General features: G+C 45.0%; 1 protein-coding gene and 1 pseudogene across 1 annotated transcript in view; one reads left to right on the top strand and one right to left on the bottom strand.

Annotated features, from left to right (window-relative positions):
* LOC128774437 (G-protein coupled receptor 143-like) overlaps positions 1–23009 on the bottom strand; it is a gene marked incomplete at its 5' end in the record, with an annotated part of 29009 nt that extends 6000 nt beyond the window's left edge. The window contains 3 exons of the mRNA XM_053893520.1: positions 19254–19497; positions 21395–21512; positions 22852–23009. Of these exons, the coding sequence (XP_053749495.1) occupies positions 19254–19497; positions 21395–21512; positions 22852–23009 (520 nt within the window). The remainder of the gene's footprint in view (positions 1–19253; positions 19498–21394; positions 21513–22851) is intronic.
* On the top strand, positions 21019–21185 carry LOC128774438 (U2 spliceosomal RNA; annotated as a pseudogene).
* Positions 23010–24119: the final 1110 nt, after the last annotated feature.

The following is a 24119-nucleotide window of genomic DNA, read 5'->3' as shown; positions in this document are numbered from 1 at the left end:
GCACCCCAACTCTTAATGTTGGCTCAGGTCATGATGTCATGGTTGTGAGATCAAGCCCCATGTTGGGCTCCAAGCTGAGCATGGAGTCTGCCTGGGATTCTCTCTCTTCCTCTCCCTCTGCCCCACCCCCACATACTCTCAAAAAAAAAAAAAGAAAAAAAGGAATTGCTGGAATATGGGGTTAAAGCAGAGAATCTTGGGAGAGGTCATCATGGGAAAGACCAGGGATCACGGGCATCAAAGGGGAGTTTTTGGGAACTGCAGGAACTGTAGGAACAAGAGGGCTCATGTGAGACAAAGAACTGGGGGACAAAATACGGAACTGTGGGAAAACCAGTATTATGAGACATGGGAATAGCGGGAAAATGAGATCATGGCGGAGAATTATGGGAGACACAGTTAATGTGAGAAAAGAGGAACAGAATGTGGGAAAAACAGGATTGCGAGAAAGATGAAAAGTGGTCAAAATCACAAGTATTGAGAAAAATACAGACTTGTGAGTGCCAACAGAGTCCCGAATTGTGGGAGAAAATGGGCAACGGAAGGAAAGAAGGACTTGTGAGAGCGATAAAGTATTGTGGGAACGACAGCAGATCATGGAAGAGAAAGGGCAACTGTGGGAGACAAAACAAACTCTAGGAAAACTGTTTTGTGGGAGAGATTGGGAATGTGGGAGTGACAACGGATTATAGGAGAAAAATAATTAGATTGTGGGAGAGATAAGCAATCGTGAGACCAAAGAAATTAACAAGGAAACAAAAGGCAACACGGTATAAAACAATCACCAAGGAAAATGGAGATTTGTGCCAAACAAAAAAGACCTCAGGATTGTGAAAGAAAAGAAGGAATTTTGGGGGAAAAAAAAGGGTATTGTGGGAGAGACAGGGAATTGTGAGAAAAACATAGGCTCACGGGGGAGAGAAGTAAATTTGGGGAGACAGTTATGAGAACAAGGAATTCTAGGAGAAACACGAAATCGTGTGACAAAATATCGTAGGGAAAGGAATTAGGAAAATAAAGCATTGTGCGAGAGAATGGAAAAACGTGGAATACACAACTGTGCTACCAATGAAACTATGAAGAATAGAGAACTGTTGAGCCAATCGAGACGAGGCAGAATGTGATTTGTGTGGGAATGACAAGGGATCACAGGAATTGTTAGAGAAAAAAAGAAACTGGGAAAAATTGTGGGAGGATAGAGAACTGTGGGAAACGGACTGGATTGCACGGGAGCTAGGGAATGGTGGGAGAAGGAATTGGCTGTACTAGAAGTGGGGAACTGTTGCAGAAATTATAAGGATTATAACTGGATTATAAGGAAAGCAATGGGTTCTCAGGGAGGTGAGGACTAGAGGTCAGAAGGAAAAGGGCAGAGAGTGGGGGAGAAGCAACGGATTATGTGAGACAGGCCAAGAATGGGAGAGGAGCAATGGATTGTGGGAGAAGCCAAGATCGGAAAGGATTGTGTAGAGTTCGTTAACAGTGGTTAAGCAAGGCACTGTGGGAAAAGCAATGTATTCTGGGAAGGTCCAAGATGGTAGAGAAGCAAAGGATTGTGGGAGGGGCCAATACGTCAGAGAAGCAAAAGATTCTGGTACAGTCCGTTAACGGTGGCTAGGCAATGAATACTGGGAAAAGCAATGGGTTGTGGCAGAGACCAAGATGGCAGAGAAACAAAGGATTGTGAGAGAAGCCACGATGTTGGAGAAGCAAAGGCTTCTGGTAGAGTCTGTTAGCAGCTAGGCAGTGAACTGTGGGAAAAGCAATGGATTGTACAAAGGGCCAAGATGGCGGAGAAGCAATGAACTGTGGGAGAAGGAATGGATTGTGGGAAGGGCCAAGATGACAGAGAAGCAAAGGATTGTGGGAGAGTCCGTTAATGGTGCAGCAAAGCACTGTGGGAAAAGCTATGTATTCTGGGAAGGGCCAAGATGGCGGAGAAACACAGGATTGTGGGAGAAACCAAGATGGCAGAGAAGCAATGAACTGTGGGAGAAGCAATGGATTGAGGGAGGGGCCAAGATGGTGGAAAAGCAAAGGACTGTGGGAGAGTCCGTTAACGGTGCAGCAAAGCACTGTGGGAAAAGCAATGTATTCTGGGAAGGGCCAACATGGCAGAGAAGCAAAGGATTGTGGGAGAGTCCGTTAATGGCGGCTCAGCAAAGCACTGTGGGACAAGCAATGTATTCTGGGAAGGGCCAAGATGGCGGAGAAGCAATGAACTGTGGGAGAAGGAGTGGATTGTGGGAAGGGCCAAGATGACAGAGAAGCAAAGGATTGTGGGAGAGTCCGTTAATGGTGCAGCAAAGCACTGTGGGAAAAGCTATGTATTCTGGGAAGGGCCAAGATGGCGGAGAAACACAGGATTGTGGGAGAAACCAAGATGGCAGAGAAGCAATGAACTGTGGGAGAAGCAATGGATTGAGGGAGGGGCCAAGATGGTGGAAAAGCAAAGGACTGTGGGAGAGCCCGTTAACGGTGCAGCAAAGCACTGTGGGAAAAGCAATGTATTCTGGGAAGGGCCAACATGGCAGAGAAGCAAAGGATTGTGGGAGAGTCCGTTAATGGCGGCTCAGCAAAGCACTGTGGGACAAGCAATGTATTCTGGGAAGGGCCAAGATGGCGGAGAAGCAATGAACTGTGGGAGAAGGAGTGGATTGTGGGAAGGGCCAAGATGACAGAGAAGCAAAGGATTGTGGGAGAGTCCGTTAATGGTGCAGCAAAGCACTGTGGGAAAAGCTATGTATTCTGGGAAGGGCCAAGATGGCGGAGAAACACAGGATTGTGGGAGAAACCAAGATGGCAGAGAAGCAATGAACTGTGGGAGAAGCAATGGATTGAGGGAGGGGCCAAGATGGTGGAAAAGCAAAGGACTGTGGAAGAGCCCGTTAATGGTGCAGCAAAGCACTGTGGGAAAAGCAATGTATTCTGGGAAGGGCCAACATGGCAGAGAAGCAATGGACTGTGGGAGAAGCAATGGCTTGTGGGAAAAGCCATAATGGCGGAGAAACAAAGGATTGTGGGAAAGTCTGTTAACGGCAGTTAAGCAAAGCACTATGGGACAAGCAATGTATTCTGGGAAGGGCCAAAGTGGTGGAGAAGCAAAGGATTCTGGTAGAGTCCGTTAACGGCAGCTAGGCAATGAACTGTGGGAAAAGCAGTGGATTGTGGGAGAAGTCAAGATGGCGGAGAAGCAATGAACTGTGGGTGAAGCAATGGATTGTGGGAAGGGCCAATGGCGGTGAAGCAAAGGATTGTGGGACACTCCGTTAACGGCGGTTCAGCAAAGCACTGTGGGAAAAGCAATGTATTGTGGGAAGGGCCAAGATGGCGGAGAAGCAATGGACTGTGGGAGAAGCCTAGACGGCGGAGAAGCAAAGGATTCTGGTAGGGTCCGTTAACGGCAGCTAGGCAATGAACTGTGGGAAAAGCAGTGGCTTATGGGAGAAGTCAAGATGGCAGTTCAGCAAAGCACTGTGGGAAAAGCAATGGATTGTGGGAAGGGCCAAGATGGCAGAAAAGCAATGGATTGTGGGAAGGGCCAATGGCAGAGAAGCAAAGGACTGTGGGACACTCCCTTAACGGCGGTTCAGCAAAGCACTGTGGGAGAAGCAATGGATTGTGGGAAGGGCCAAGATGGCAGAGAAGCAATGGACTGTGGGAGAAGCCTAGACAGCAGAGAAGCAAAGGATTCTGGTAGAGTCCATTAACGGCAGCTAGGCAATGAACTGTGGGAAAAGCAGTGGATTGTGGGAGAAGTCAAGATGGCGGAGAAGCAATGAACTGTGGGTGAAGCAATGGATTGTGGGAAGGGCCAAGATGGCGGGAAGCAGTGGACTGTGGGAGAAGCCTAGACGGCAGAGAAGCAAAGGATTCTGGTAGAGTCCGTTAACGGCAGCTAGACAATGAACTGTGGGAAAACCAGTGGCTTGTGGGAGAAGTCAAGATGGCGGTTCAGCAAAGCACTGTGGGAAAAGCAATGTATTGTGGGAAGGGCCAAGATGGCGGAGAAGCAATGGACTGTGGGAGAAGCCTAGACGGCGGAGAAGCAAAGGATTCTGGTAGAGTCCGTTAACGGCAGCTAGGCAATGAACTGTGGGAAAAGCAGTGGCTTGTGGGAGAAATCAAGATGGCGGAGAAGCAATGAACTGTGGGAGAAGCAATGGATTGTGGGAAGGGCCAAGGGCGGAGAAGCAAAGGATTGTGGGACACTCTGTTAACAGCGGTTCAGCAAAGCACTGTGGGAAAAGCAATGTATTGTGGGAAGGGCCAAGATGGCAGAGAAGCAATGGACTGCGGGAGAAGCCTAGACGGCGGAGAAGCAAAGGATTCTGGTAGAGTCCGTTAACGGCAGCTAGGCAATGAACTGTGGGAAAAGCAGTGGCTTGTGGGAGAAGTCAAGATGGCGGAGAAGCAATGAACTGTGGGAGAAGCAATGGATTGTGGGAAGGGCCAAGGGCGGAGAAGCAAAGGATTGTGGGACACTCCATTAACGGCGGTTCAGCAAAGCACTGTGGGAAAAGCAATGTATTGTGGGAAGGGCCAAGATGGCGGAGACGCAATGGACTGTGGGAGAAGCCTAGACGGCAGAGAAGCAAAGGATTCTGGTAGAGTCCGTTAACGGCAGCTAGGCAATAAACTGTGGGAAAAGTAGTGGATTGTGGGAGAAGTCAAGATGGCGGAGAAGCAATGAACTGTGGGAAGGGCCAATGGCGGAGAAGCAAAGGATTGTGGGACACTCCGTTAACGGCGGTTCAGCAAAGCACTGTGGGAAAAGCAATGGATTGTGGGAAGGGCCAATAGCAGAGAAGCAAAGGATTGTGGGAGAGTGTTAACGGCTGTTCAGCAAAGCACTGTGAGAAAAGCAATGTATTCTGGGAAGGGCCAACATGGCAGGAAAGCAATGAACTGTGGGAGAAGCAATGTGTTGTGGGAGAAGTCAAGATGGCAGAGAAGCAAAGCACTGTGGGAAAAGCAATGTATTCTGGGAAGGGCCAACATGGCAGAAAACCAATGAACTGTGGGAGAAGCAATGTGTTGTGGGAGAAGTCAAGATGGCAGAGAAGCAATGAACTGCGGGAGAAGTCAAGCTAGCAGAGAAGCAAAGGATTTGGGAAATTCTTAACGGCAGTTAAGCAAAGCACTGTGGGACCAGCAATGTATTCTGGGAAGGCCCAAGATGGCGGAGAAGTAATGGACTGTGGGAGAAGCGATGGGTTGTGGGAGAAGCCAAAATGGCGGAGAAGCAAAGGATCGTGGGAGAAGCCAAGGGTTCTGGTAGAGTCCATTAAAGGCAGCTAGGTAATGAACTGTGGGAGAAGCAATGGATTGTGGGAAGGGCCAAGATGGAGGAGAAGCAAAGGATTCTGGTAAAGTCCGTTAAAGGCGGCTAGGCAATGAACTGTGGAAAAAGCAACGGATTACGGGAAGGGTCAGTAATGGCGGAGAAGCAAGGGACTTGGGGAGAATCAAAGGATTGTGGGAGAAGTTGGTAATGGTGGTGAAGCAGTAGACTCAGAGAAGCAAGGGACTGTGGGAAAGGCCAAGATGGCAAGAAGCAATGAACTGTGGGAGAAGCAAGGGGTTGTGGGAGAAGTAATGGATGGCTTAATGCATATGGAAAGAACGAATAACCGCATTTAAAAATTTTCTGGGGTTCCTAAGACAGAAACCAACCAAGTTTAGGTTTGTGAGAAGTCCCATTTTTCTTAACTTTTAGTCCCGAGGCAAATTTCAATTCCTTGTGAAGATATTTTACATGCCACTGTCGTAAGAAATTACACACAGATCCCCTCAATGGAAACTTGCTACAGTCACAAAACATGATCATCAAATCAATTCTCCCACACCAGGTAGTCCTCTAAGCAAACCTACAGTCTGTACTTAAAAGCCTTATGTAGGCCTTTGGGGACACAGATAAAATGCAAGCTCTTTAGCAGAATCTACAAAAGTCCTTCATCATCTGTTCCCAGGCTGCCTCTCCGGATCCGGAAAACCCATCACACCATGTCGTGCTGAGGCCACCCCAAACCACATGTAAACATTCTGCTGTGTCTCTGGCCTTTCTCCTCTCCCATTCAGGTCTCCTGTGCAACACCACGTCTGAACATCTCCAGAAACTCTCACCCATGCGCCCCAAACCAGCATACATAGCTGCATTTTCTGCGTTTAACACCTCACATTTTTCACAACAAAAAATAGCACTGTGGGGGCACCTGGCTGGCTCAGTCAGTAGACCATGCAACTCTTGATCTCGGGGTGTTAAGTTGAAGCCCCATGTTGGGGGAAGAGATTACTTAAAATCTAAACAAATAATAAATAATAAAATAATAGCACTGTCTAAGTTTCATACATGATACTTCTCAAGAACACTCACCCTCCTTGACCAAAACGGTGTTGACCATACAGCAGATGCTCAAAACCCCTTTGTTGAAGATCAAATTAACTTACATTAAGTGCCTAGTAAGCACCTGACACCACGTCAGATATGTACTAATGGAGGTTCAAGGTGAGCCTATTGGCCTTAGAGCGAACCTCAAAGTTGTAGATGCTTCAGAGCAGGACAAATAAGTCCATTCATCACAACAGTACAAATGGAGAGACCTGTGTTTACTGCTTTGAATTACATATCTGGGCCTTTTCTCACACACATAACAGTATTTTCTGCATTACACATAGCTCCCTGTTACTGAAGAAACCTTTATTAAAGCAGTTGGGGAATAGGAGGAAGGAGATGCCCAAGACTAAGCCGGATCTCAACCCCAAGATGGCTTCTTTCGAAGACATGGCTGCCGCTTACAGCAAGCAGCACGTGGCCTAGGGTAGAATACCCAGAGTCGGTTGTGGGGGAACCACTCTGCCTGGGCTGTTTCCCTACATGTGCCAGCACCTCTTTAGCCCAGACTGAACTGCCTTGGTAGTTTAGATGCAGCCTAGAAATCTGCACTGTTTTGCTTCTGAATTCCACTCCTTACCAACATTTGCCCCATTTTCCCCTCAAACTATGAATACGTAAGATTATTTATCACTAGAGTTAGAGTTACTGAATGTCAGCACCACTGAACACAGCATACGATCTATTTGATCTTATGAAAAATTACCATCGTCAGCACCCTGTTAGAGGCAAACAATTCCTAAGTGGGGTTTGCCAGCAGGGCTTCTTGTCAGCTCACCTGGACGGGGCCAAGTGAACAGTCCTCTGCCCAGATGCCACTAACCCTTCCCTGAAGCTACCATGACAGGTCTTGCCTGGCAAGTCCATTCCTTATACTTCCCTCATATGTCACCTAGCTTCTGATAAGCTTAATAAACGTTGCTATTATTCAAGGACAGAGAACATAACTCCTTACGCATTCTTAGCACCCAAAATGTTCAAGATCTCAACTCTTTTTCCCCAGCTCTACTGAGATGTCATTGACATAGTACCCCAACACTTACATTATTAAGAATTCTTTCAATCTTTTACCTAATGACTCTTATTTTTCAGTTAGGCCTTCAGTTAGCCATGACCTGCATGACCTACATATTTTGCATCAAAAATCTGTAATGTAACATCATCATTACAAGCAACCACTGAGCACTTATCATATGGAAGGGTCAAACTTTGGGTATGAATGCCAGACGGAGAATGGAATGCATCGCGATACTGGTAGTGAACATGCATTAGTTCAACGTGCTTTCAAACAATCTCAAAGTAACACAGTGGGAAGTGGAAGGAGCTTCAGGGTCTCAGTGGAAAGAGGAGAGGTGAGGTGGCCTCCTCCCCGAAGAGCATTTGTGAGAATCGACCCACTGATCTGAAGAAGAAAGTGCTCCAAACATGTGGTCTCTCCTTGTAAAGAATTTTCTATCTTGTTACTCAATGCTAACAGCAACATATTTAGTCAAGAAGAATCTTCTGAGGGGTTAAAATCTATGTATAGGAGGGAGGATAAAATCAATGTTATTGTAACAATAGTAACGGGCATTACTCATTACTCATCTTGATTAGAATATAAGTGAGCTTATTGTAATAGCAAATTCAGAATATAGAACAAATGATAAATTATCAGGTTGTAATAGTTTAATGAAAAATATATGATGTACTTATTAATAGATATATGTGAATATATATAATTATAAAATTTATGTGATAGGTTTCGTAAATGGCAATCTTTAGAGAAACAATTATTTGAGCCTTAACTGGTACTTTCTTCCTCCTTATCAGTTGGGTTAGTGGACATAACCCCAAATAAGAATAGGTGTTTAAAAAGGGAAACATAAGGAAAGAAGATGTATACATTGATAAGATAGGTTGATGGTACGAGGAGAAAACTTCATAAGAACAGAGCTCTAAACAGCCAAAACACTGTGATAAAAAGTCAACTTTTACAAAGCGAAGACTCACAGATAACCCAAACAGAAAAATCAATAAAGAAACAGTGGTTTTGAATGACACACTGGATTAGATGATCTAACAGATACATTCAGAACATTCCATCCTAACACAGCAGAATACTCTTTTCAAGCGCACATGGGACATTCTCCAGAAGAGATCACGTCAGACCACAAAACAAGTCTCGACAAATTTAAAAACAATGAGGTCATACCATGCATCTTTTGCAACCACAACACAAGGAAACTAGAAATCAACCACAAGAAAACACCTGGAAAGAGTTTTCTCTTTCCAGATACATGGAGGTTGGATAATCTGCTGGTAAATAACGAATGGGTCAACTAAGAAATCATAGAGGAAATCACAAATACATGGAAACATGTGAAAATGAAAACACAGTCCCAAATCTTTGGGATGCAGCAAAAGTTATCCTAAGAGGCAAGTTTATAGCAATACATGCCTACCTCAAGAAGAAAACTCCCAAAAAAAAAAAAAAAAAAAAAGAAGGGGCACCTGGGTGGCGCAGTCGGTTGAGCGTCCGACTTCAGCCAGGTCACGATCTCGCGGCCCGTGAGTTCGAGCCCCGCGTCAGGCTCTGGGCTGATGGCTCGGAGCCTGGAGCCTGTTTCCGATTCTGTGTCTCCCTCTCTCTCTGCCCCTCCCCCGTTCATGCTCTGTCTCTCTCTGTCCCAAAAATAAATAAAAAACGTTGAAAAAAAAAAATTTAAAAAAAAAAAAAAGAAAACTCCCTGACAAAAAAAAAAACAAAACAACCTAACCTTAAAGCTAGAGAAGCTAAAAAAAAAAAAAGAACAAACAAAGCCCAAGGTCAGTAGAAGGAAGGAAATAATAAATATTAGGACAGAAACAACGACAAAAAAAAAAAAAAAAAGAATACATCAATGAAACCAGGGGATGATCCTTCAAAAAGATCAACAAATTGATAAACCTTTAGCCTGACTCATTCAAAAAAAAGGACTCAAACAAAATCAGAAATGAAAGAGGTGAAATAACAACACTGAGTACAAAACAGAAGAGAATATTATAAAAAACTACATGCCAACAAACTGGACAACCTAAAAGCAATGGACAAATTCTTAGAAACATTACCTCCCATGGGCACCCAGGTGGCTTATTATGTTAAGTGTCCAACTCTTTATTTTGGCTCAGGTCATGATCTCTTGCTTCATTGGTTCGAGCTGCACATTGGGCTCTGTACTGACAGCACAGAATCTGCTTGGAATTCTCTCTCCCTCTCTCTGACCCTACCCCTCTCATACTCTCTCTCAAAATAAGTAAATAAACTTAAAAAAAATCTTAAATAAAAATTTTAAAAAGCAATGCTTTAAAAAAAATCATTAAAACTCCCAATAAGCAAAAATCCAACATGAGATAGCTTCACAAGTAAATTCTATGAAAACTTTAAAGAAGAGTTAAAACCTATTCTCAAAGACAATGTAGAAGAGAAAGGATAGCTTCCAAATTCATTCTGAGGCCAGCATTACCCTGGTACCAAAACCAGATAAAGATACTACAAAAAAAGAGAATGAGAAACCAGTATCTCTGGTTAACATAGATTCAAAAATCCTCAAAAAATACTGGCAAACAGAATCCAACAATATATTAGAAAAATCATTTACTCCAAGTGGGATTTATTCTCAGACACAAGAGTTGTCCGGGATCTGCAAATCAATGTGATACATCACACATCAACATATATGATCATCTTAATATATACAGAAAAACCATCTGACAAAGTACAACATCCATTTTTTTTTTAATGTTAATTTTTGAGAGAGAGACAGAGTGTGAGCAGGGAGGAACAGGGAGAGAGGGAGACACAGAATCCGAAGCAGGCTCCAGGCTCCGAGCTATCAGCACAGAGCCCGACGCGGGGCTCGAATTCCCCAACTGTGAGCTCATGACCTGAGTCAAAGTCAGCCAGTTAACTGACTGAGCCACCCAGGTGCCCCTATAACATTCATTCATGATAAAAGCTCTCAACAAAGTAAGTTTAGAGGGAATATACCTCAACATAATAAAAAAACAACCCATAGCTAACATCATATTCCATGGTGACAAATTGAGAGCTTTTTCCCTAAGACCAAGAACAAGACAAGATTTCCACTCTCACCGATTTTATTCAACATAGTACCGGAAATCTTAGCTATAGCAATCAGATAAGAAATGAAAGGCATCCACATCGGCAAAGAAAAAGTAAAATTACCACGATTTGCAGATGACATACTATATACAGAAAACCCTAAAGACTCCACCATAAAACTACTTGAACTGATCAATGAATGCGGCTACAATATCAATATACAGAAATCCACTGCATTTCTATACACTAATAACGAAGCAGCAGAAAGAAATTAAGAAAATGATCCCATTTGGGGCGCCTGAGTGACTCAGTCAGTTGAGCATCCGACTTCACCTCAGGTCATGATCTTGTAGTTCATGGGTTCGAGCCCCACATCAGGCTCTGTGCTGACAGCTAGGAGCCTGGAGCCTGCTTCGGATTCTGTGTGTGTGTCTCTCTCTCTCTGCCCCTCCCCCACTCGCGCTCTCTTCTCTCAAAAATAAACACTTAAAAAAATTAAAAAGAAAATTATCCCATTTACAATTGCACCCAAAATAATAAAATACCAAAGAGGTAAAAGACCTGTATCGTGAAAACTATAAAACACTGATGAAAGAAATTAAAGATGACATAAACAAATGGAAAGATATTCCATTTTCATGGATTGGGAGAATATTAAGATGTCCACTCTACCCAAAACAATCTATAGATTAAATGCAATCCCCATCAAAATACCAACAGCTTTTTTCACAGAACTAGACTAATTCTAAAATTTGTGTGGACCCACAAAAGACCCCAAATAGTCAAGCAATCTTGAAAAAGAGGAACACAACTGGAGGTTTCACAATCCCAGATGCCAAGATATATTACAAAGCTGTAACAATCAAAACAGTGTGGTACTGACGAAAACAGACACATAGAGCAATAGAACAGAATTGAGAGCCCAGAAAGAAACCCATGACTATATGGTCAATTAATCTCCAGCAAAGGAGGCAAGAATATACAATGAGCAAGAGACAGTCTCTTCAACAAGTGGTGCTGGGAAATTTGGACAGCTACATGCAGAAGAATGAAACTTGATCACTTTTTTACAGCATACACAAAAATAAACTCAAAATGGATTAAAGACCTAAATGTGAGACCTGAAACCATAAAAATCCTCAAAGAGAGCACAGGAATTAATTTCTCTGACATAGTCAATAGCAACATTTTCCTAGATAGGTCTCCAGAAGAAAGGGAAACAAATGCAAAAATAAACTATTGGGACCTCATCAAAATAAAAGTCTTCTTCTGCACTGCAAAGGAAATAATTAACACATCTGAAAGACAACCTACTGAATGAGAGAAGATATTTGCAAATGACATATCCAATAAGGGGTTAGTTTCCAAAATATATAAAGAACTTATACAACAACACCAAAAACGCAAATAACCCAGTTAAAAAAATGGGCAGAAGATGGGCGCCTGGGTGGCCCAGTTGGTTGAGCGTCTGACTTCAGCTCAGGTCATGATCTCACAATTTGTGGGTTCGAGCCCCGTGTCAGGCTCTGTGCTGACAGCTCAGAGCCTAGAGCCTGCTTCGAACTCTGTGTCCCCCTCTCTGTCTGCACCTGCCCCACTCATGCTCTGTCTCATCACTCTGTCAAGAATAAACATTTTTAAAAAATAGGCAGAAGACATAAACAGACATTTCTCCAAAGAAGACGTGCAGATGGCCAACCAACACATGAAAAGATGCTCGTTGATACTACCTGAAGCAATCTACACAGTCAATGCAATCCCTATCAAAATACCACCAGCATTCTTCACAGAGCTAGAACAAACAATCCTAAAATTTGTATTGAACCACAAAAGACCCCGAATAGACAAAGCGATCTTGAAAAAGAAACCCAAAGCAGGAGGCATCACACTTCCAGACTTCAAGCTATACTACAAAGCTGTAATCATCAAGACAGTATGGTACTGGCACAAGAACAGACACTCAGATCAGTGGAACAGAATAGAGAACCCAGAAAAGGACCCACAAATGTATGGCCAACTCATCTTTGACAAAGCAGGAAAGAATATCCAATGGAATAAAGACAGTCTCTTCAGCAAACGGTGCTGGGAAAACTGGACAGCGACATGTAGAAAAATGAACCTGGACCACTTTCTTACCCCATACACAAAAATAAACTCAAAATGGATGAAAGACCTAAAGGTAAGACAGAAAGCCATCAAAACCCTTGAGGAGAAAGCAGCCAAAAACCTCACTGACCTCAGCCACAGCAACTTCTTACTCAACCCGTCTCTGGAGGCAAGGGAAACAAAAGCAAAGATGAACTATGGGACCTCATCAAGATAAAAAGCTTCTTTCCAGCTAAGGAAACAATCAGCAAAACTAAAAGGCAACCGATAGAATGGGAGAAGATATTTGCAAACGACATAGCAGATAAAGGGTTAGTATCCAGAATCTATAAAGAACTTCTCAAATTTAATACCCAAAAAACAAATAATCCCGTGAAGAAATGGGCAAAAGACCTACATAGACTTTTCCAAAGAAGACATCCAGATGGCCGACACATGAAAAACTGCTGAACATCACTCATCATCAGGGAAATCAAAACCACAATAAGATACCACCTCACACCTGTCAGAAGGGCTAAAATGAACAACTCAGGCAACAGCCGATGTTGGCAAGGCTGCGGAGAAAGAGGATCTCTTTTGCACTGTTGGTGGGAATGCAAACTGGTACAGCCACTCTGAAAACAGTATGGAGGTTCCTCAAAAAACTAAAAATAGAACTACCCTATGACCCAGCAATTGTACTACTAGGTATTTATCCAAAGGATACAAAAATGCTGATTTGAAGGGGCACATGCACCGCAATGTTTAGAGCAGCACTATTGACAACAACCAAAGTATGGAAAGAGCCCAAATGTCCATCGATGGATGAATGGATAAAAAGAAGATGTGGCACGTATGTATGTATATATGTGTGTGTGTGTGTATATATATATATATATATTAAGAGAATCTTAAATACAGAGAACAGAAGGGTTGCTAGAGGGGCTGTGGGAGGAGGCATGGGCTAAATGGGTAAGGGGAGCATTAAGGAATCAAGTCCTGATATCACTGTTGTACTATATGCTAACTTGGATGTAAATTAAAAAATTAAAAAAGAAAAAAAGAGTCACCGTTCCTGTTCTTGTATGTGTACCGAGTTTTCTCTACACCTGCTCAGGTCCCAATGCTCAAGCTCTATCAATACGAAAACAGTTCTTGCAAAGGCTTTTCCCTGACTTTATGCACAGAGCTGGTATCATGTGCACATGTAACTTACTCAAACACAGCCGTGTTTAGTGAGGGGTGGGGTGGGTAGGACAGGGGACAACAGGTGAGGAGGACATCATCCCTGGGATCCTGCCGGCCAGCTTTCCACCTGTTAGCCTGTGCCCACATACTGCACGTTGGAGAAGCCTCTAGAAAGAATACGTGAATGGCCTTTGAGGTTCCTCTACCACTGATGGAGAACTGAAGTGACTTCTCTGGTGGCAGCCAAGCGGCCCCAGAGGCACACTGACCAGGGAAGAGTTAGAGGGAATCCTGAACTTGTCCCCAGGGGTCAATGGTAAGGACAGCCAACAGTCTGATGTAGACCTCTTCATGAATGTGCTGAAGCATCCTAGGCAGCAAGACCTTTAAATGATTTAATTTCTGAATGAAACTGTTGTTTTTACTGTAACGTATGCAAAGTCCTGCACAGGACGACCATACAAAATACTAGGCTGGATCTCAGGAGCAATGTTAGAAGATCCAAGGGTGACCAGATACGAACCAAAAACCCTCACTGCCACTTCCGTTATATCTCTACCATACACTTTTGCAAATGTCAGTGGACTTTACAAACTTAACTCTGTGCTTCAGAAATTCCTCGAAAAGCCTGACTCAACAGACGTTAATTAGCAACATGTCACTATAGTTCTGAACTCACAGCCGCTCTTTTTGTATGTTCTTTCCATAATCAAAAACGCCGACGACAGGGGCGCCTGGATGGTTCCGTTGGTTGACTATCCAACTCCTAATTTTGGTTCAGGTCACAATCTCATAAGACTCAGCCCTGCTTCAAGTGTGGAGCCGGCTTGGGATTCTCTCTCTCCCTCTCCCTCAGCCCCTCCCCTGGTCATTTTTTCTCTCAAAACAAAACAAAACGAAACAAAAACACCACTGATGCATTCCTTGTTTTTCTCAAAAGGCATTCATTATAGGCGTTCTTTTTCCTCCAAATTTTTCTCAAACTGGCATTTCCATTGCTTATTCCATTCCCAGCTTTTTTATTGTGTACCATAGACTGTGAGATCCTTGAGGGCCAGGATTGCAGTCTCTGTTCCCCACACCCCACAAAGCTCCCAGGACAGGGCTTGGTGGCAATGTGGGCAGTCATGGGTCACCACTACCAGAAGCAAGTGCCTCTCCATCCACACAGTGGAGTATTTATTATTTAGCCATAAAAACAACGAAGTTCAGACTGCAGCTACAATGTGGGTAAACCCTGAAAACATGATGCTAAGCGAAAGAAGCCACACAGAAAAGGACAAGTAGGTGCCCATTTAGAAGAAATGCCCAGAAGAGGTAAATCCATACAGAAAGAAAGTAGATTAGCAGTTGGGGGGCGGGGGCGGGGGGGGGGGGGGGGCGGAGAATGGGAAGGGGTTGAAAATGGGTACAGGGTTTCTTCTTGGAGTGATGAAAATGTTCCGGAATTAGATAGTTGCACAACTTTGTGAATATACTAAAACCGACTGAAGTTTAATGTTAAAAAGATGAATTCATGGTATGTGAATTATACCTCAAATTCTTTTAAGTTTATACATCTTGAGTGACACAGAGCAAGCACACACATAAGCGGGAAAGGGGCAGCGAGAGAGAGGGAGAGAGAATCCCAAGCAGGTTCTGTGTTCTCAGTGCTGAACCCGACTCGGGGCTTGAACTCATGAACCATGAGATCATGACCTGAGCCGAAATCAAGAGCTGGATGTTTAACTGACTGATCTGCCCAGGTGCCCCTTTATCTCAATTTAAAAAAAAAAAAAAAGCAGAGGACAGAGGCAAAAGCTACATATGACTGAGACCAGTCTTCTCTGCAGCTACAGGTTTGAGGCAACCCCACCAGGGAACAGCAACTTTGGTGCTTGTATAACTCTCCAAATTCAAAGTGCTTTTTAATGTTTATTTTTTTGAACGAGCACAAGCGGGGTCGGGGGCGGGGGGGGGGGGGGCGGACAGAGGATCCAAAGAGGGCTGTGTGCCAACAGGCTGACAGCAGAGAGCCCGATGAGGGGCTGGAACCCATAAACCGCAAGATCACGAACTGAGCCGACGTCTCAACCGACGGAGCCACCCAGGTGCCCCCAAATGCAAAGACTTTTAAGACATTTCCTTATCCTACTATTTTCCCAAAAATAAACTGATCGCCCAAATGGAGTTCAAATTTCAAAGACAAACTCTTCTTCCTTCCTGGCTGTGAGTCACCCCATGACGTCAGCCTTGCTGAGGGCTTTGGCTAGGGAGGGGGGAAGGGAAGGAAGGAAGGAAGCCTTAAGAGTGTCCACAAGGAATCGATGCCCCGTTTGCTCACCTCTCTACTGGATCTGTCTGCTTCCTCTAAAAGCTCTGTGTGCATATTCCCGACCTCAGAGGGGCAGGCCCGCTCGACAGCTCACTGAGAGAATGAGAGCAAGATTACTGACTGGCCCTGTTCCTTGCTGGTGACTGGGGCTCGGGCAGACTGGGACTATTTTTATTATTATTTCTAATGTTTGACTTGACTTCCAGAGATGGGCTCAACCACTTTAAAACATCAGGCGGGGGAGGGGGGGCGGGTGCCTGCGTGGCTCAGTCAGTTAAACATCTGACTCTTGATTTCGACTCGGGTTGTGAGATCAAGCCCCTGCATCGGGGTCTGCACTGAGCGTGTGGAGCCTGCTTGGGATTCTCTCTCTCTCTCCCTCTCTCTCTCTGCCCCTCCTTTTGCTCTTTTGCTCGCTCTCTCTCCCTCAAAATAGATAAACAAACTTAAAACACCAGGACGGAAATCAAACAAAACTGAATGCATCAAGATAAAAATTTCTGGCTCATTCCCCAGGTGGGACTATGCTAAGAGCAATTCCCCCTCCCTTCTCTCGCCCCCCCACCCCCCGTGGTTCTTTAAGCCTTGATGAATCATTCACACTAAATAAAAGTCGATGAACACACAGCCTCTATCTTGCAGCTTTAGCCAGAACTACCATTTTCCTTCGAGGTTTGCAATTACAACCAGATGATACCCATCTCCGGGAAGCCATCTATCAATTTATCACTATGTTTTTTGGCCCTGAGAACAAACCAAGCTCACCACCTGAAAACAAACCCTCCTTCAATGTATCTGAATTGCAGGAATGCAAAACAAAACAAAACAAACCCTCTAAAGTCACTTCCAAACAACCTTCTGCGTATTTTCTTCACTCTCAAATGTCAACATTATTTCTGTACAAAGCCATCTGGTTGGTGTGTTTGCCTTTGCTTTCACACACGCGTGTGCATGCATATGCGTGTGTGTGTGTGTGTATGTGTGTGTGTGTGTGTGCACGCGCAGTTCACTCAGACAACACATTGGGGAAAGCAAATGTATGGATCTAAGCTTTCTGAAAGCCTAATTACCCTAAGACGTTGGTTCTGAACTGGGGTCACTGTGCCCCCAAGGGGTAGTTGTTGAGGTCTCGGTTGCCACAATCAGGAGGGCGCGAGGGGCATGGAGTGGGCACAGACGTGCCACATCCCACGGTGTCCGAGTCGGCCCTCGGAACAAGGCATCCCCCAGCCCCAAATGCCAACAGTGCTGAGGAGGCTGCTCTGAAGACAGACACACAGACGGGACGTGGGCTGAACAGAGGCGGCGGCCCACCCCGCCGGCCCCGGTGCCTGCTGATGGAACGCAAAGCAGAACCCACGTCCCAGAGCATGCTCAGTTGCCCTTAATTTCTTTTTATTTTTTTTTCTTTATGGAGGGAGGGAGGGAGGGAAAGCACACGTGCGCATGCGTGGGGGACACACTGAAAGCATCCTCAGCATGGAGCCCGACTCCCAAGTCAGGCTCTGTGTCACAACCTTGAGATCATGACCTGAGCCAAAACCAAGAGTCACATGCTCAACCGACTGAGCCACCCAGGCACCCTTCAGCCAACATTCTTAAACATTCTCTCTTAGCTTCTCTCTTGCTGTTTTTTTATAATACATATGTGTCTTGGGGGCACCTGGGTTGCTCAATCGGTTGGGCATCCGACTTCGGCTTAGGCCACGATCTCACAGTTTGTGGGTTCGGGCCCCGCATCAGGCTCTGTGCTGACAGTGCGGACCCTACTTGGGATTCTCTGCCTCTCCCCGACTTGTGTGCACGCTCGCTCGCTCGCTCTGTCTCTCAAAATAAACTTTAAAAAACATAAAATGAAATAAAATATGTATTTGTTATTTTAAAGAGAGAGAGAGAGAGCATGATCCGGGGAGAGAGGCTGAGGGACAGAGAGAAAATCTTAGGTAGGCTCTACGCTCAGTGCCTCTACACTCATGGGGCTCGGTCCTATGACCCCCGGATCGTGACCTGAGTTGAAATCAACAATCAGACACTCAACCAACTGAGCCACCCCAGGCATCTCTCTCGCGCTCCTTTTTAGACAACCCAAGGGCAACCATAAAATTATAGCTACCAAAAACCTAAAGGATCAATCGGCTTGTACATTACAAACCATCAGGCGAGTTACAACTTTGGGGATGTCAGAGTGGGGATTTTCAAACCTCTCCTCACCAACATTTTGGCTAAAACAAAACTTTATTAGGAACCTCAACAGGGAGGAGAGTAGTCTATTAGCAAGAAGTTATTTCATAAGTTACAGTCTGGATTGTAAAAAAAAAAAAAAAAACAAAAAACCAGATATAATCAATTAGATCCATGAGGCCGCTTTAGTCAACATAAAAAACTCTGAGACGAAAAACTGACGTCTCGAAGACAGTCTCCATCACACTCGAACATCTAACTTTTTCTTTTTCTTTTTTTTTTTTTTTTTTTTTCAACGTTTTTTATTTATTTTTGGGACAGAGAGAGACAGAGCATGAACGGGGGAGGGGCAGAGAGAGAGGGAGACACAGAATCGGAAACAGGCTCCAGGCTCCGAGCCATCAGCCCAGAGCCTGACGCGGGGCTTGAACTAACGGACCGCGAGATCGTGACCTGGCTGAAGTCGGACGCTTAACCGACTGCGCCATCCAGGCGCCCCTAACTTTTTCTTTTTTTGATCTGATAAATAAATAGCACCGTAACCTGGAAATTCAGTTCCCCACAGCGACGGAGCCGAAAACGTGATGGTTTCAGGTAGCACTTCTTCCCATGTGAGGCCAGTTTTCACTGAAACCAAGAGGGCGGGCAAATGTTTCTCTGAGCTAACCCGGGAGGACAGATTAATGGGCTGTGGGCCTGGATGGGTTAGTATTTGGTTACCAACGCATTTCAGTATGCGCAGTTCTCCCCACGGGATTTCACGCAAATTCTGGAAGTGAATCATTTCCTAGACGCCTAAACGTCCACACTAGGATTCCACAGAACGCAGTCTGATGACCACAGAGAGGTCTGCAGACCCCAGCACTCAAGTCTTTCAGTGAAAAGGACAGATGGGAAGAGCCAGCGCTGGCAGACTGGGTCTTCATCTGAAACGTCCCACGTGAGCTGGGCACACCGAACCGTACCTGGAGCTCCGCAATTTACCGACATTGGCAGATAAGGCTCACCTTCAGACAACAGGCTCAGGGCCTCGTCAGACGCGTGCCCGCCGAGTCGCAGCACCTTCCTGGAAGTGAGGCTCTCACCGGGTGCGCTGGAGCCATCTGGGGACAGGTAGGGCTGCTCCGCGGCAGACGTTGCCATGGATTCCCACTGAATCTCCTTCCCGGGAGACTGAAACTCCAGGCTGCATCCTGTCCAGCCGTAGAAGGCCAAAGACAAGAGAAATCCCTGGGCTGGGTTCAGTATCGCCTAGGAGGAAGGACAAAAAGACACGAGTCGGCCAGTCTGTGTACCGGGAATTTGAGCATTAACTCCACTCGGAAGCTCATTGGGCTGCCTCACTTGGAAGCGACCCGGTTGGCCGCTTCAGGGCAAGACCAAGATTGGCTTTAGGTGCTGTACCTTCACGAGGAGGCGGGGAGGGGAGAGCTGGAGGGGGTGGGGGGAGGGGATGCATGCGACACAGGGCAATCGAACGATCCTATTTTCACCCCTGCCAGGCAGCTAGGCTCTCCTACACAGAGATGCTCTCCATCTTGTGCTTCTGAGTCAGAATGTGATTTAACAAAGGTACCTGAGGCTAAAAACGAGTCTAGGGGACGTTCCTCTATTTCCGTGTGCTAAGTACCCATGAAGTGAACCAAAGGAACCGAGAGAAACTCCAAACCGAAGCAAAGAGGTGGAGGCAGTGAATGCTGGCTTATTATAAAGTTCTCATGGGTCAGATTCTCCCCAGTTCGGAAGCAGCAGAAATATCAATTCCGTACAAGACAACGTGTACCTCTCCGCTAACAGTTTTGTTTTTTCATTACAAATGCAACACAGTGAAAACACTGGGAGGAATCTACTCATGGTGTTTCCACCTTATTTCCATTTTGTGTATTTTTTTTAATGTTTTTATTTATGTTTGAGACAGACAGAGACAGAGCATGAACAGGGGAGGAGCAGAGAGAGAGGGAGACACAGAATCCGAAGCAGGCTCCAGGCTCTGAGCTGTCAGCACAGAGTCTGACACGGGGCCCGAACCCACGGACCGCGAGATCATGACCTGAGCCGAAGTCGGACGCCCAACCGACTGAGCCACCCAGGCGCCCCGATTTTATGTATTTTTTTAATGTTTATTTTTGAGAGAAACAGAGCAAGTGGGGGAGGGGCAAAGAAAGAGGTGGACAGAGGATCTGAAGCGGGCCCCACGCTGACAGCGGACAGCCGGATGTGGGACTCGAACTCATGAACCATTGAGACCATGACCTGAGCCAAAGTCGGACGCTCAACTGACTGAGCCACCCAGCTGCTTCACCGTTCTGTGTATTTCTATACGGTATTTTTTTCACACGTGTTATTATGTGGTTGTAACTAGTGTAATTTTTATATCCTGCGTTTTTCACTTAAAACTACAGATTTCAGGGGCACCCAGGTGGCTCAGTCCGTTGAGCGTCCAAACTCAGCTCAGGTCATGATCTCGAAGTTTTTGAGTTCAGGTCCTGAGTCGGATTATGCAGACAGCTCAGAGCCTGGAGCCTGCTTCAGATTCTGTATCTCCCTCTCCCTCTGCCCCTCCCCTGCTAGCACTCTATCTCTACCTCTTTCAAAAATAAACATTTAAAGAATTTTTTAAATATATTCTCAAAATACTAGAGATTTCATAATTGTCACGTTTAACATCTACATAACACTCCACCAGGATGAAAAAGTGTAATTTACTTAGCCATTTCCTTGTATTTGTTTCATTTGGGTTGCCTATAACACTTTATAATCACGGATGATGGGATCGCTTCTTGGCCTTTTGGCTAAGATCAAGTGTGGTATCTGTTCGTATCAGTTTAATAATCGTGGATGATGTTACAAGGAACACCTTCGTCCCTATGGCTTTTTCATAGTCTGAAATATTTCTTCAAGTGAAATTCTCTGATATTTTGGGTCTGCTGGAAAGGTCTGAAAAACTGGGCCAAACTGATTTACCAGAGTTGTCCCCATTTAATAACGGTCCCAACAATGAATGAGACTAGCTAGCTGGTACATCAAAGGCAGATACAGGTACATACCGTTACATATTTAACCCACAACACATCATACTTTGGAGTGGGTTTTTTTCTCTCTGAACTTTACTTTTCAAGAAAAAAATTTTAAATCAAGGTTGACCTACCATTATAAACCACGTGGTCTTGGCTGCATTTCTCACAGGTCTCAAAAAGCTCCCGTTGATATCTGGTTGCATTTCAAGATAGAATAAGAGGCTTTCGTTGATGATGTTTGGCAACCAGCTGTCAGAAAGAAAAGAACCCTGGGTAAAGAGAACATGTAACCCAACTCATCTTTAAATGCCGGCGGTCAGGAAACCTGTCCTCCAAGGCCACCAAGTCCTGGAGGGGAATCCACTTGGGCACATGGAGGAACCAGCACATCCAGGATTTAATTTAAGAGACCTAACTCTTTCTCTCAAGCGTAAAGCAGAGATCAGCGACTTCTTCCAAGGGTAACACGCAACACCACATCGGGTGTAAGGCTCTAACGTTATAGCTAATAACTCAAAATTCAATTTTCACTTGAAGAGTAATGTAACGTTTTGAGGGAGAGCTGCACAAATCTTGCTATTTCACGTGTGAACTGTTTGATGTTATTGTTGGTAGGCCTACGACATTTAAAATGAGGAGCTGTTGGGGCGCCTGGGTGGCTCAGTCGGTTGAGCACCGGCTTCAGCTCAGGTCACGATCTCACGGTCTGTGAGTTCGAGCCCCGCATCGGGCTCTGTGCTGACAGCTCAGAGCCTGGAGCCTGTTTCAGATTCTGTGTCTCCCTCTCTCTGATCCTCCCCCATTCATGCTCTGTCTCTCTCTGTGTCAAAAGTAAATAAACGTTAAAAAAAATTAAAAAAAAATAAAATGAGGAGCTGAGTGTATTTTGAGAGGGAGATCATTTCCATCTCGCCTAGGACAACGTCCAAACAAACCTCCTCCTATCACATCAATTATTAACACCACGAAGGCACGCCCTGTTTTGCAAAGTATTGATTCACCCCAGCAAAAGGTTTTCTGGTTCCCATCTGTTTTGCATGGGTTACAGATCTATTTTCAAAGCATGCACCTGAAACTGGGCAGAATGCCAAGTGGGGGGCCAACTGAGGTTTAGAGAAAAATGGCTCTCTCTATATGTCTTGATGGAACCATGAATCATCCCACCAAAAAATGTGCCCTTGTCCTATATCTTCTCAGATCCAGGAATCCTGGGGTCAAGAATGATACAAACGGGTACATTTTAAAAGTGTGGTCCAGCGTTTTATTTCAGAGTTAGCCCTGGCAGTGGGCCAAAACACCAGATGCACGTTCACGGTATCTGGAAACTAAACTCGGGAGTTGTTTGTTCTGAGGGCTTTATATATAATCTGAGGAGATGTGAGTATCTTTCCAGGAGTTCACAGATTGTGGGCCTGCCTTCCTGTCTCGCGTGTATTTCCTAAAGGGCACCTAGTGCAGTTTCAAAGATCTCCTTTCCAAAGACTCTACTTTGCAACTCTCGGGTCACACTTAGAAAAGCAAAATGGCAAGTTGTTTACGTATCCCTTCCCAGCGGCAATTAAAAAATAAAAAATAGAAGAAAGGTTACCAAATAATTAAAACCAGCATTATTTTGAAAAATCGGATCTTGATCACGGCTCCCATCCGTCTCTCGTTCTCTGTGTAAATGCCTTTTCTTCCTTTTAGTAAAGAGGCCACTGTGAAAAACAGAGGGGGACTGCATGTCATGGTCATTATTTGCATCTCCTGAGTGGCAGGGAAGAGAGTCAACGTGGACGTAAGCCCCAAAGCAAAGGCAGAAGAGCAGGAGACAGCCCAAGATACGGCCGTTCCTTCCCCCACACTCCAAGCTGGGGTCCTCGCAGACTCGATGGGACACGGGGTCTTTAAAACGTTCACCTCCCAAGAACTGTAGTCTTCCCTTGACTGCAAAGACAGTACAGAGACTTTCTGCATACCTATACCCAGACTCATTCAACATTAACATCTTACACACCAAGGGTCACATTCGTCACCGGGGAGAAATTAGCAATGGTCTGTTACTATTAATTAAGCTCCAAATTTTATTTGGATTTTACCGATTCAAAAACTGTATTTTTAGGGGTACCTGGGTGGCTCAGGTCACGATCTCACAGTTTGTGAGTTTGAGCACCATGTCAGGGTCTCTGCTGTCAGCATGGAGGCTGCTTCAGATTCTGTCTCTCTCTTGCCTCTCTCTCTCAACAATAACATTAAAAAAAATCTATATATTTAGGGGCATCTGGGTGTCTCAGTCGGTTAAGCGTCCAACTTTGGCTCAGTTCATGATCTCACAGATCATGAGTTCGAGTCCCCTATGGGGCTCTGTCAGCTTCAAATCCTCTTTCTCCCTCTCTCTCTGCCCTTCCCCTGCCTTCTCTCTCTCAAACATTAAAAAACAGAACTATATTTTTAAAGGTTTATATTTTCTATTACAAAAATAATGCACACTGTTTTGAAACATTGAAAGATTAAAAATTTCTCATTATAGACAAGTTGGAAAATACTTTACTTTTTAATGTTTATTTATTTTTGAGAGAGTCAGAGTGCGAGCAGGGGAGGGGTAGAAAGAGAGGGTGACACAGGATCCGAAGCAGACTCCCAGCTGTCAGCACAGAGCCCGACGTGGGGCTCAAACTCACAAACCGCGAGATCGTGACCTGAGCCGAAGTCAGATGCGTAACCAACTGAGCCACCCAGGCAGCGCCCCAACAAGTTGGAAAACATTAAAAAAGGTTAGAGGAAAATCAACGAGCTATGGTCTATCCTGAGACAAGCAGTGTTAGCATCTTACTGTCGTTCTTATCAGTCCTTTACCTATACATGACTTTTGTTTGA

The sequence above is a fragment of the Panthera pardus genome, unplaced genomic scaffold (assembly GCF_024362965.1).
Source record: "Panthera pardus isolate Hobbes unplaced genomic scaffold, ASM2436296v1 HiC_scaffold_307, whole genome shotgun sequence".
NCBI classification, from domain to species: Eukaryota; Metazoa; Chordata; class Mammalia; order Carnivora; family Felidae; genus Panthera; species Panthera pardus.
The sequence above is the reverse complement of the archived record's forward strand: the minus strand, read 5'-3'. Positions and strand labels throughout refer to the sequence as shown.